The sequence below is a fragment of the Geotrypetes seraphini genome, chromosome 8 (genome assembly GCF_902459505.1).
Source record: "Geotrypetes seraphini chromosome 8, aGeoSer1.1, whole genome shotgun sequence".
Taxonomy (NCBI): domain Eukaryota; kingdom Metazoa; phylum Chordata; class Amphibia; order Gymnophiona; family Dermophiidae; genus Geotrypetes; species Geotrypetes seraphini.
This window is the reverse complement of record NC_047091.1, coordinates 155,974,588-155,987,183: the sequence shown is the minus strand read 5'-3', so window position 1 is coordinate 155,987,183 and position 12,596 is coordinate 155,974,588. Positions and strand designations below refer to the sequence as shown.

General features: G+C 42.9%; 1 protein-coding gene across 4 annotated transcripts in view; it reads left to right on the top strand.

Moving 5' to 3' along the window:
• The window catches only part of MLXIP (MLX interacting protein), a 138,638-nt gene that overhangs the window by 118,725 nt on the left and 7,317 nt on the right, over nucleotides 1-12,596 (top strand). For 3 of the 4 annotated variants that reach the window (XM_033953869.1, XM_033953870.1, XM_033953872.1), the window contains exons 13-15: nucleotides 5,074-5,175; nucleotides 10,221-10,348; nucleotides 11,906-12,029. In XM_033953869.1, the coding sequence (XP_033809760.1) occupies nucleotides 5,074-5,175; nucleotides 10,221-10,348; nucleotides 11,906-12,029 (354 nt within the window). The remainder of the gene's footprint in view (nucleotides 1-5,073; nucleotides 5,176-10,220; nucleotides 10,349-11,905; nucleotides 12,030-12,596) is intronic. The other variant, XM_033953871.1, reaches the window with a different exon arrangement.

Below are 12,596 nucleotides of genomic sequence, written 5' to 3'. Positions count from 1 at the left end.
CTCTGTGACGGTTCGTCTTCTGACAGTGACCTAGTAAGCGTGCATGCGCACTCGTGCGGCCACATCCCGACAGAAAAGGGATCAGGGAACACGTTTCGCTACTGCGCATGCGCGGGCTAGCATTTTATTATTTAAGATACCAGAAAGCTGGTGAAGCAAAAACTATGCTTTTGAATTTGTTGAGTGTATAAATTCAGCCATTAGGTCGGAAATATTATTGGAGATTAAAAATGCAGTTTACCATACCTTGATCGTGGACGAATCAACTGATATTTCAGTTTCCAAAATGTTAGTTCTGTACATGAAATTTAGAAATGCCAATAATTCAGTCCATAAAACTGTATTTGCTGGAATTTTTAAATTAACAGCTTGTGATAGCTTGTCAATCCTTGGAGCCATTCAGAAATTTTATGCAGACAATGAATTAGATTTGAACAAGATGGTTATGTTTACCTCTGATGGAGCCTCAGTTATGCTAGGCAAGCAGAGAGGGGTAGCAGCATTTCTTCGCCAGTTAATTCCACATTTGTCTGAACAACACTGTGTGGCACACAGAGAGGATTTGGGATTAGATGATGCATGGAAAGATATACCATTGATGAAGGAGATAGAAACTCTGCTGAGAACTGTTTACACAATTTTCTGCAGATCATCTGTCAAGAAGGATAAATTTGAGGCCTTGGCCAAAGCTGTTGAAGCAGAAGTGATTGCATTCAGACCACTCAACAAAGTTTGGTGGTTATCCAGGCATTTTGCTGTCAATGCTTTGGTTTTGAACTATGATATTTTAGTGGAATACTGTAGAAAACAGGTTGATGAGAATAATGACCCGGTCCATAAATACTGCCTAGAGAAACTACAGAATCCAGAACACCATGTTGCAATTACAATATTGAATGATGTATTATCAGAATTAAGCGACTTGTGTAAACTTTTTCAAAGAAGTTTGCTGTCTACTGTGGAAGCCTTTCAGTTTGCAAAGGCAAAAATAAAGAAACACAGATCACAGTATCTTGGAGAGAAACTTCACTACACCGAAAATGCCAGCCATTTGCTTTCGTCATTTCAGCACCCAGTGAACACAAAGTCAATAATTAAGTTCATTCAGCAGACATGTGAACATTTGGATAATATATTTCCAGAGGAGGAATTACAAGATTGGGCAGTATTTGACAAAGAATGTTTTTCAACAGCTGTGAACTTAGAGGATTATACATTTGGTCTTGAGCAGATGAAGAGGCTTGGAAACCGATACCATGTTCTTCTGGAAAAAGACAACGAAGCATTCCAGAGAGAACTTTGTAAGCAGTTTCCAGAATTTAAATTGATTGTTAATGAGAAATTGCAAACTGGAGCAGTTAAGACATTTGCAGATCTAGTTGCATTCACAAAACAGCAGGATCAACTTCAAGACTTATTTTTTGCTTCTGGATATCTCCGGTACATTCCAGGCTTCAAGTGCTGACTGTGAAAGAGGATTCAGTTTGATGAACAACATAAAGACAAAACATAGAAATAGATTAGATGTTGAGCATCTGGACAATTTAATGAGAATAAAGCTCTTTTTAAATTCTGGACAAACTGTAAATGCTGAAAAGGTCTACAATCTTTGGAAAACTGAAAAGAATCGAAGAGAATATTTGTGAAGATTGAAGAACTGATGATATTACGTAATTAAAAGAACTTTAAGTAAATTGTTATTCTTCTAAGTTTTGAGTATTTAACCCTCCCACAATCTCACGGGCACTCAAGTTTATTGAGATTTTGATTTAAACGCAATATCAAATATTTTCAATGCGTATAACAAAAATAAATTTGGGGAAATAAATAAAACCATTTGAACAATAAACATACAAACATATCCATAGATGATTAAAAATACATAAGGAGTACAAGGATAAACTACATTTGTTTAAAAATGCGTCCTCCGCGCCTGCTCATAAATTTGTGGAGTATGTAACTTGTCGCTCATGCATATTTTTTTTTGCACACACCTCATCAATCCTTAGAGGGAACATTGGTTGTGACATCACTGATGAGGTTGGCTCTTATTGGTGGTATGTGGTGGTATGGGGCATTATGACATCACAATATCTGCTCTGGATACCAGAGACTGTCATTTTTTAGTGTCTATCTCAACCTCAGTCCTTCTACACCAGCATTCTTCAATGCAAGGCTTGAGGGTCATTGGTTCTGCCCATTCATATTATGATATTTCTCTCTCTCCTTAAAGAATGACACTGGGATGGTTTCCTGTGGTTAACCAGGGAACAGGGACAAATTCTCTAGTTGTATAGCAGAGTTCAGCCAGCTCCAGGGCACAAACAAGACAGTAATTACCGTGTTTTCCCAAAAATAAGATAATGTCTTATATTAATTTGGGGCCCAAAAAAGGCACATGATCATCTCTCCCTTCCTCTCCTTCATCCCAATTCTTCCTCTTTCCTTTCTCTCCTCCACATGTGCAGCATCTTTCCTCTCCTCCCTCCCTCCCATCCCCCCGTGTAGCAGACGTTTGCCCAGCTTCTATCCTTCCCTCCCTCCGATCCCTCGTGCAGCAAACCCTTGCCCAGCTTCTATCCTTCCCACCCTCCCATCCCTTGGGCAGCAGAACTCTTGACCAGCTTCTATCCTTCCCTCCATCCCTTGTACAGCATCCCTTGTGCAGCAAGGGTATTTATATACCGCAAAAGCCTTTCAATACTATGCGGTTTACAAAATTAATACAGTAGAGAATCTAGACCAGGGCTGCCCAAGTCCGGTCCTCAAGATCTACTGGAAGGCCAGGTTTTCAGGATATCCACAATGAATATGCATGAGAGAGAGTTGCCTGCACTGCCTTCTTGGTATGCAAATCTCTCTCTCATGCATATTCATTGTGGATATCATAAAAACCTGGCCTGCCCGTAGATCTTGAGGACCGGACTTTGGCAGCCCTGATCTAGACTAAATGTGCCTAAGACAAAACAACATTTGTATAATAAAGATAAAATAGAAAGGCGGAAAGAACAAAAATTCAACCAAAAATAAATAAAATCCTAACATAAAAATCAAATCAAGTTGAAACGAAATAAAATAAAGACCAACGTAAAAAATCATAGAATCAGTCCAATCCAGTCTCTATTTGGTGTTAGGCCGTTGCAACATCGAGGTAGGAGGCAACCCCAGAATGTCATGTCCCTCCATGTTTAAAGCACCTTCTTTATAGAACAACCCTCCCTCCTGATCATGACATGGCAAAAACTGGGCTTGACCAGGGTCGAGTACTTGTACGCCACTGATCTGGCAACTAAGGCCCTGTTTTACTAAGGTGCGCTAACCGATTAATGCGCGCTAATTGAATTAGCATACGCTAAACACTAGCGCGTGCATGTCAGTCTATGGACGCGTTAGCATTTAGCGCATGCTAATTCGATTAGTGCGCGCTAATCGGTTAGCGCACCTTAGTAAAAGAGGGGGTAAATGTCACCGATATCCCAGTGACTGAGACCTTCCCATGCTCTTGCCAATCACTGTGAATACCACCTCTGCTGAAAGGTCACTTTGGGCAGCCACAAAACTTAGAGACTTGAAGAAAGCACAGATGTTTTATTCAGCATATGCGGACCCCTGAGCCCCAAGCTGGCTTCAGAAGTCCAGAAACCAGGAAGTTACAGAGATATTTATACATTCTTCTGGCTATACAACTGAATTCTAGAAAAAACTTTTCACGTGTTACTTTTCTTAACAATCATTGGTCCTAAGCTCACACTAGCAGGTCACTAGCAGGTCACTTATCTAAGCCCTGCAGTCTTTCTGTTACATGTTGTTTATGCTGAGATAGCCATAAGAAGCTAGAATGCCCAAGTTAAAACACCCAGTGCAGGCAGGCTAGAACATGAGATAAGGTAGGTCTGCAGCTAAACATAATTCAGCATTTTATTAAAGAGAAAACTTAGTTCAACACTTAGGAAAACCAGTCCCAGACTCCTTTACTGCAACATTCCCAGTTGACCCAGGAACAGAAAGCAGGCCTAAGAAGAGGTCCAGTTTGATGACTGAGCATGCACTGCCATCGAACTCTCTGGCCAGCCTGAGAACTTAATATGTAGCTGTAGAACACTTTTTAACAGTCTGCTGTAAGCAGTGAATCATTTTGTTGGCAGTTGGCATGAGCGTCTGAAACTTTCTTAGTGTGTATGTGTCTATATAACAACTGGCAGCTAGGCACAGTGTGAGAAAATGGTAATTCAAGATTATTGCATCACACATACGAGAAATTTTTTTTTTTTTTAACTCACATTTTATACAGAAAATAAGAGTTTTTTGTGGATCATCAGAAAACTGTCAAGTCTATAGTTCCCGACAGCAGCAATTCTCATTGATTCATTTTCATATTTATCATAATAATACTTAACTTCTTTTTATAAATATAGTATTTTTCAAAAAATGCTCCACAAAACTTATCTGTTGTTGTAGAAACCTTCCTATCTGGTGTTCAAGCAATAATCGCCACCTCTCCCGACATGCGTGTTTCAGTAAATTCTTTCTTCATAGAAACATAGAAGATGATGGCAAATAAGGGCCATAGCCCATCAGGTCTACCCACTCTACTGACCCAACTCCAAGTCTACTATCCTAGGGATCCCACTCCTGGTGGCAGGTTCCCTTGGCTTAACCCTAAGGGATCCCACATGGGCATCCCATTTGCTCTTAAATTCTTGCACACTGTTTGCCTCGACCACCTGCACCGGGAGCTCATTCCAAGGATCAACCACTCTCTCGGTGAAGAAATATTTCCTGGTGTCTCCATGAAATTTCCCGCCCCTCAGTTTGAGCAGATGCCCTCTTGTGGCTGAGGGTCCTTTGAGAAAGAGAATCTCTTCTTCCATCTCGATACGGGTCGAGCATTAAGATAATGAGTCTAGGCACGGAGTAATAACCCCTCGACCCTGAAGAAAGAATTTACTGAAACATGGAGACTTGCTGGATTTGGGTGCATGAAGGACACTGAGCAGTTGGAAAGAACTGACCGAGCACTTACACCTAATCAGAATGTCCTTTTATTTAGAAATATGTATTCTTTCTTGACAGAGTCGAAGAATGAAACACATTTCAGCAGAGCAAAAGAGAAGGTTCAACATCCGAATTGGTTTCAGCACCCTGCACAGCTTGCTGTCAACCAGCACCAAACCAGTACGTTTCCCATGCACAGGACCACAACACAGACGTCTGTAGAGCTGATGTATTTCTGGGAAACTCTTTGGGTAGTAACGCAATGTCCAAACCCTGTTATCCCCAGCTTCAGTTCCTCTTATCTGTTTTCTTTGACTATTTATTTATTTTTATCAAATCTGTTTATTCACATCTTTTCAAATATTACAACACGATATGAACAACCGCTACGTACCAAACTTCTCAGCCTTTATTAATAAGCAAAGCATAACAACCCACAACTCAAACCACCTACCTCCCCCCAGTCCCCTTCTACCACTCAAAAATGAGACCATGCGGTTGAAAACATTACCATTAGCGATCAGCCCTCCACGCCACCTACTTATCCCATATTTTATGATAAGGAGTTAGTTTTTGACGTCGTGAAGCTGTCAAATGGCAATTCAAATAGACATAGTCCAGGCACCAGAGGAGACAGCCACGCTCTGGAATGTGTGGGGATTGCCAACACCATGCCAAAGCCACTCTTGCCACTGTGAATACAAAAATAGCTAGCTTTTGTTTCTGAACTGAATACCCAGGATTAACCGCGTTGAGGAGACAACACTCCATCAACATAGGACAATGAGTAATGCCCACTAAAATCTGTCCCACCATATTCCAAAATCGCTTTACTACCGGACAGTCCCACCAGATATGCCGACAGGTGCCCTCTTGTCCACATGCCCTCCAGCAAAGACTCGCAGTATGTGCATAAATGCGAGCTAATCGATGGGGGGTGGGTCATGTACCAACAGTAGTACATTTTGTAACCATTCTCAATTAAGGATGAGGAAATGGGGACAGAAAACAGAAATTTATGCAAAAAGGACCAATCAGCATCTCCCAAGCCTCCCCCCAACTCGCTATCCCATTGAGCTCTATAGGGATCCGTTGGGGCTTCAGGAAGAAGGGTAGAGTATAGGCGGGAAAATTCCACCCCGCCCTCAACCCTTTCCGTAAGGCTGACTATTTATTTTTATTATTATTATTTATTTTTGAAATTTCTAGACCGTGTAGGCCTTGGCGGTTTACATAAGATCAAACATACATAATACTTAAAACAATACAAAAAAACAAGCAGACCTCAAGATTTTAATTCACAATAAATCTTTGATCAAAGTGAATCAGACCCTGTAAAAAGGCAGTAACAAGCAATTGTGTTTTTAAGAATTTTCTAAAAGTTCCTCTGTCAGCACATTTCCTTAACTGTCGTATCAGCGAATTCCATAACTTTACCCCAGGATCTGTAAAATGTATTTCTGTGAAAATGGACTTTAACGATGTTGCCTGTCCTATGTGTGGCTGTGCATACAGGCCTAGAGCCTTTAGGATAGTGGTTCCCAAATCTGTTCTGAGTGGCTCCCCTGCCAGTCAGATTTTCAGGATATCCACAATGAATATTCACGATCAGGGTGGCATTGAGGGGGGAGGGACACAGGGCAGTTGCCTTGGGGCCCACAGCTACAGTACAAGGGGCCCCCGACTGCCTGGTGAGGTGAGCTTCCCTCCCTGTCACTCACTTGCAGGCCTCTCTCTCCTGCTGCGGCAGTGTGCAAACAAATCTAACCCTTGCTGCTGGGCCCTAACACTGTGCGTACCACTGCCGGCTTCCCTCCTCTTCCCTTCACGAAATAGGAAGTTGCATCATGAGGAGAAGGAAGGAAGCTGGCAGCAGCACACACAGTGCTAGGGCCCTAAGACAGGGGTTAGTTTTGTTTGCATGAGGTGGCAGGAGGGAGAGCAAGTGAGCTACAGGCAAGGAAGGGTGGGAAGCTGGCAGCGGCATGCATAGGGTTAGAGCCCCGGCAGCTCAGGTGACAGGCAGGGAAGTGAGCTCCCGATTCCTACAGGCTGCTGCACTCCAGAAGGAAGGGACCAGGATGAGGCTTCCATGAGAGACCAGGAAGAAGATGGGGAGATAATGGGACAATGGTAGGGTGAGGGGAAGAGGCATGATGGGGGAAAGATTAAAAAGAGTGAGACAGGAATATTGGGAGAGACACTTATGATGCTAAGTGGGGGATGAGAAACAAAAGGGTGTGTTAGATGGGGAAGAAATAGAGATATTGGATCGCGGGGACTGATAAGATTGGCTGCAGATCTTATCATCAGCCCTCGTGACAGTGATAGTTACAATAAGATAGGTTTATTAGCGATAAGCAAAAGGCAACTCACATGAAATAGCAAAGTACAGCATATTGGCTATAAGGATAACATACATACGAAATAGCAATCTGATGTTCTTTTGGGTCTGACTCCTCTCTCTTCTCTCCCTGTTATACCCGTCTGCATAATATTTATAGTAGCCTAGGGTACCACCTAGTTACATCACATTCATCATTTTTATTGGCTATATGATATATACACTTATCATGGAGCCATACTGAAGCGTGACGTCGCCTGGTGCCAAAACTGACCTTTCTATATTTCCCTGACAAATGCATTCCCAATACTAAGGCTAATAACTTCAGCGAGCAAGCCCCCACTGAGTTACACTGTCCCTCGCTAGTACTTCTTAGGAGGAAATCTTATCATGTACTGTACTGTTCTGAAAAGTCCCAAAACAGTGATGTCACAGTCAGGCGATCTGACTGCTGGTTTCTGGAGCAAAGGTGAATCTCTCTCTTACTGGCAGAGAGGAAAATGACTGCTTAGAAGTTTGAATTCATATGCACAATGTCTCCCTTAGAAATATAACTATTTGGGGTTCTCAGGGGTCTTTGCTTACAATATATGCAGGTCTTATGCTTGCGTCTTCTTCCGCCTACATTTTCATGCAGTTCTTATTCCCGATTCTCCCCTGATTCGTCCTCAGGACGTAAGAGAGAAAGAAAGAGAACCTGGGTGGCTGTAGTGGAGAAAGGGGGAAGGAGAGAAGAGATTCTGGATGGAAGGGGTGACACTGAATGGGAGTGGAGAGAAACAGTGGATGGAAGGAGAAAGAGAATGGGAGACGCTGGTTGGAAGGGAGAGAAAAAGGGAGGAGACTGGATAGAATAGGAAGAGATTGAAGGAGGAGAGGGTACAGTTAATGAAAGTTTGAGAAATATGAAGAAGGGGGAATGGGAGGGCCACAGTGAGGAAAAGAGATGGAGACCTTTAGGTAGATGTAGTAAAAAGGAAATTGAAGACTGGGAGGTGTGAAATCTGGACAGAGAGGCAGAAAAATAAATGGAAGAAATTGAAAGGAAAAGATCTATGCTGGAGATGGATGTAATGGAGGAAGTGAAGAAGACAGGTGAAGAGAGAAAAATAACAAATGGACAGGAAATCCTGGCAAGACAGAAACCAGAGACTGGAATCAACACGATTTAAAAAATGAAATGGCCAGACCATACATGTAGAAAAAATAATTTTATTTTTAATTTAGAATAAAGTAGTGGCATAGCTGTGTTATTCTGCTCTAAAGGTTAATCGATAAAAATACAACATATGTAGACAAAAATTAAATGGAACCCTTAAGAAGCCACATGATGCAACACCACAGAAAGAGAAGCCACATGATGCAACACCACAGAAAGAGAAGCCACACAATGCAACACCATAGAAAGAGAAGCCACACGATGCAACACCACAGAAAGAGAAGCCACACGATGCAAAATCCACAGAAAGAGATGCCAGGCAATGCAACACCACAGAAAGAGATGCCAGGCAATGCAACACCACAGAAAGAGATGCCAGGCAATGCAACACCACAGAAAGAGAAGCCAGGCAATGCAACACCACAGAAAGAGAAGCCAGGCAATGCAACACCACAGAAAGAGATGCCAGGCAATGCAACACCACAGAAAGAGAAGCCAGACAATGCAACACCACAGAAAGAGATGCCACACAATGCACCATAGAGAGAGAAACAGTGACTTGTGTACTTCTGTTAGGTCGAAAATATAAAAATTGCAGCATGGGGTGGGGGGAGGGAGGACAAGGAAGAAAGGGAATCGGGAGGAGGGCCCTTCTTAAATACTGTCCACAATGTCTAAAACTGGTCTTGTTCATGATTAAGATTTGCGTGCAATGCCTTCATTGAATGCTAATCTCTCTCAAGAATATTTATGGTGGCTATCCTGAAAACCTGACTGACTGGGGAGACCTCAGAACACACAGAAGTAGGGGTGGATGAAGAACTTTCCTGCACACGAGTGTAGAATATATAGCACTCTTTTATTGGCAAAGCACCAACAGATAAAAAACCAGACATGGGGCCATGTTTTGGCAGGGATCACCAATACTTTGTCGGATGTATTATGTCAAACGATGTCAAAGAGCAGAGTCTGCATCTGGTAGTACCCACAGTAGTTTAAAAGGCAAGAAAACCAAACTATCAATCTCATCTTTAAGTATAGTGAGATTCTGATGTTGGGAAGGGATAGAAGCTGAAAAAAAAGTGATAGAAACATGATGGCATATAAAGGCCAAATGACCCATCCAGTCTGCCCATCCGCAGTAACCATTATCTCCTCCTCTCTCTATTGGCTAAGGCTCTTTACACCTGCATTGTGAGGTCATAGAACTTTACGGTTATAGAAAATGATGGCAGACGCAGTAACCATTATCTCTTCCTCTCTCTAAGACAGGGGTGTCCAATGTCGGTCCTCGAGGGCCGCAGTCCAGTCGGGTTTTCAGGATTTCCCCAATGAATATGCATTGAAAGCAGTGCATGCAAATAGATCTCATGCAGATTCATTGGGGAAATCCTGAAAACCCGACTGGACTGCGGCCCTCGAGGACCGACATTGGACACCCCTGCTCTAAGAGATCCCACATGTCTATCCCATGCCTTCTTAAATTCAGACACATTCTCTGTCTCCAACACCTCTTCCGGGAGACTGTTCATGTATCTACCACCCTTTCTGTACAAAAAGTATTTCCTTAGATTACTCCTGAGCCTATTGTCTCTTAACTTCATCCTATGCCTTCTCATTCCAGAGCTTCCTTTCAAATGGGGGATGGGGGAAGACACCTTCTTTCTGGCCTAGCTTTGGCAGTTCTTTTGAGCGAGTGTTGGTTTTGCTATCCCTGCACAGATCAGCCACGCTATTACCCTGCAGAAGACTGTGGAGTATATTGGCAAGCTTCAGCAGGAGAGGGTACAGCTACAGGAGGAAACCAAGCGGCTGCGTGAAGAAGTGGAGAAGCTGAACTCTGCTATCAAGTCAGTACACTAAGGGGCTCATAATCAAAACAGAAATATGTCTAAAAACCGGCCTAAATCGGCAGTTGGACAATCAGTAACACAAGTCGTCTAAGCGCTGATAATTGAACCGGGTTTTAGACGTATTTAAAAACAACCTAGGCCTTCACAGTACTGCTGAACGATCAGAGTTAAAAGGGGTGTGTCAGGAGGAGTGTCAAGGGCAGGATTTGGACGGGACATGGGAAGGTCTAGACTTAGTTGTACTGCATGTATATCCGAAAGTTTTACAACACTGCCTAGAACGGAACCTGGCTGTTGTGATTTAGGCCATCTAAAACCAGGTCTAAGTGACAAGAAGGAACACAGTGACCAGATAAGCACTGCAGACACAAAGTACAGGCTTTCACACATTACCCCAGTGATCACTGACACCCCCTCCCCAATAAACATTGTAAAAACAACTTTACATATCTGCCTCCAGAACATCAGCACCTGGCAGCCTGGCATAGGAAAGCCTTGTAGAGTTGCACAGAGGTGGCTTAAGTGGTTTTGGGGGAAGGTTAGTGAACCATGGAGAGGAGGACCCAGGCCCATAAGCCACTCTAATCACTGCATTCTTGGTGAAAAATGTGCACCCCCCAAACCCTTTTGTACTGTCATATAAGTGGCTCCTGCAGCCATAAGGGCTATTGGGGTGGTAGATAGGTGGGTCCAGTAGATTCTGGGAGTGTTTTGGGGGGCTCACCATGACCTATAAGGGAGCTGTAGAGAGATGTTTATGTGGCATCCTTTTTGTGAAGTTCACAGCAGTGCCCTGTAAGGTACTCCACTACTCTGGTGCCATGTTTGGGTGTCCAGTCCATCACTTTTCTGGCCCCTCCTACACCCTAAAGGTCTTTTTCTAGGCGTTTGTGACTTGGACGAATTTTTGTACAAAAATGGGGTATAAATATGGACAACAGCAATCTGGAAGATCAGACGGCAGGACGTACAGTTGGATGATTTTCAGAAAAAAAAATACGTTGGATGTATTTTTCGAAAATGGACCTTTTCCCGTGTCCGACATTGGGCGACTTGCGACTTAGGCCCAAAATTGGCTTAGACGTTTCTTTTGATTATGCCCCTCCATATGAATGTAACATAGTAACATAGTAGATGACAGCAGATAAAGACCCGAATGGTCCATCCAGTCTGCCCAACCTGATTCAATTTAAATTTTTTATTTTTTCTTCTTAGCTATTTCTGGGCAAGAATCCAAAACTTTGCCCTGCCCAGAAATAGCTAAGAAGAAAAAATAAAAAATTTAAATTGAATCAGGTTGGGTAGACTGGATGGACCATTTGGGTCTTTATCTGCTGTCATCTACTATGTTACTGTTAATGTTGGGGATCAGGTTCTTCCTTGCTCCAATAGATCAAGTGACAGTAAAGGAGAAGGGAGAAAGGGTTAGCATAGGGCAGCTCATCAGCCCCGTTAGAGCGAGTAATGGGGAGAAAAAGGGAAACGCTGAAAATGATGTCTCGTGTAATGATTCTGTTATTCTTAATGAAGTTCCTGTCTCTCCATATTGCTCAGTTCTTGTCAACAGCAGCTTCCGGAAACTGGGGTGCCTATCTCGCGCCAGAGGTTCGACCACATGCGGGATATGTACGAGCAGTATGTGAAGAACAGAACCCTTCAAAACTGGAAGTTCTGGATCGTATCTTTTTCTTCTCAGTGTGTCAGATGGATACCCGAACAGCCGAGCCCTGAGCGACAGCACTTTAGATCCAGACCTGGTAGAAGTATGAATCGGAGGAGATGATCAAGGGATTTTTATCTACCAGCATAAGAGAAGAGGAAGCCCACAGAGTAGGATGTATTCATTTAGGGGGGTGGGGGGTGAGATTTTCCAACAGTCCTCACAAAAATTGTTTGGGGTATAAAGAAACCCTAACACCTGGACTTAGGATACTTGCATATAGGGTCTGTGGCCTTTGGACCTAAAACCATCAATGTAGGGCGTGTGTTACAATGAGGGAGGACAGAAGGCATTTTGATTACATTTTTAATCACGCAATTAAAGGTATGTTTGTTTGGAGGGTTGGGGGTTTTTTTCCACTGTAGTTCCTGTGATTTTGGTTAAGTCACTTTAACCCTCCCCTGCCCAGAGTCACAAGGAGCTACAGGGGAAGGGGGTGGGGAGGTGGAATAATGTACCTTTAATTGCAGCCCTAAAGAAATCTATAATAATAAAATGCTAAGCTCCTACTTGCATGATCCGTAT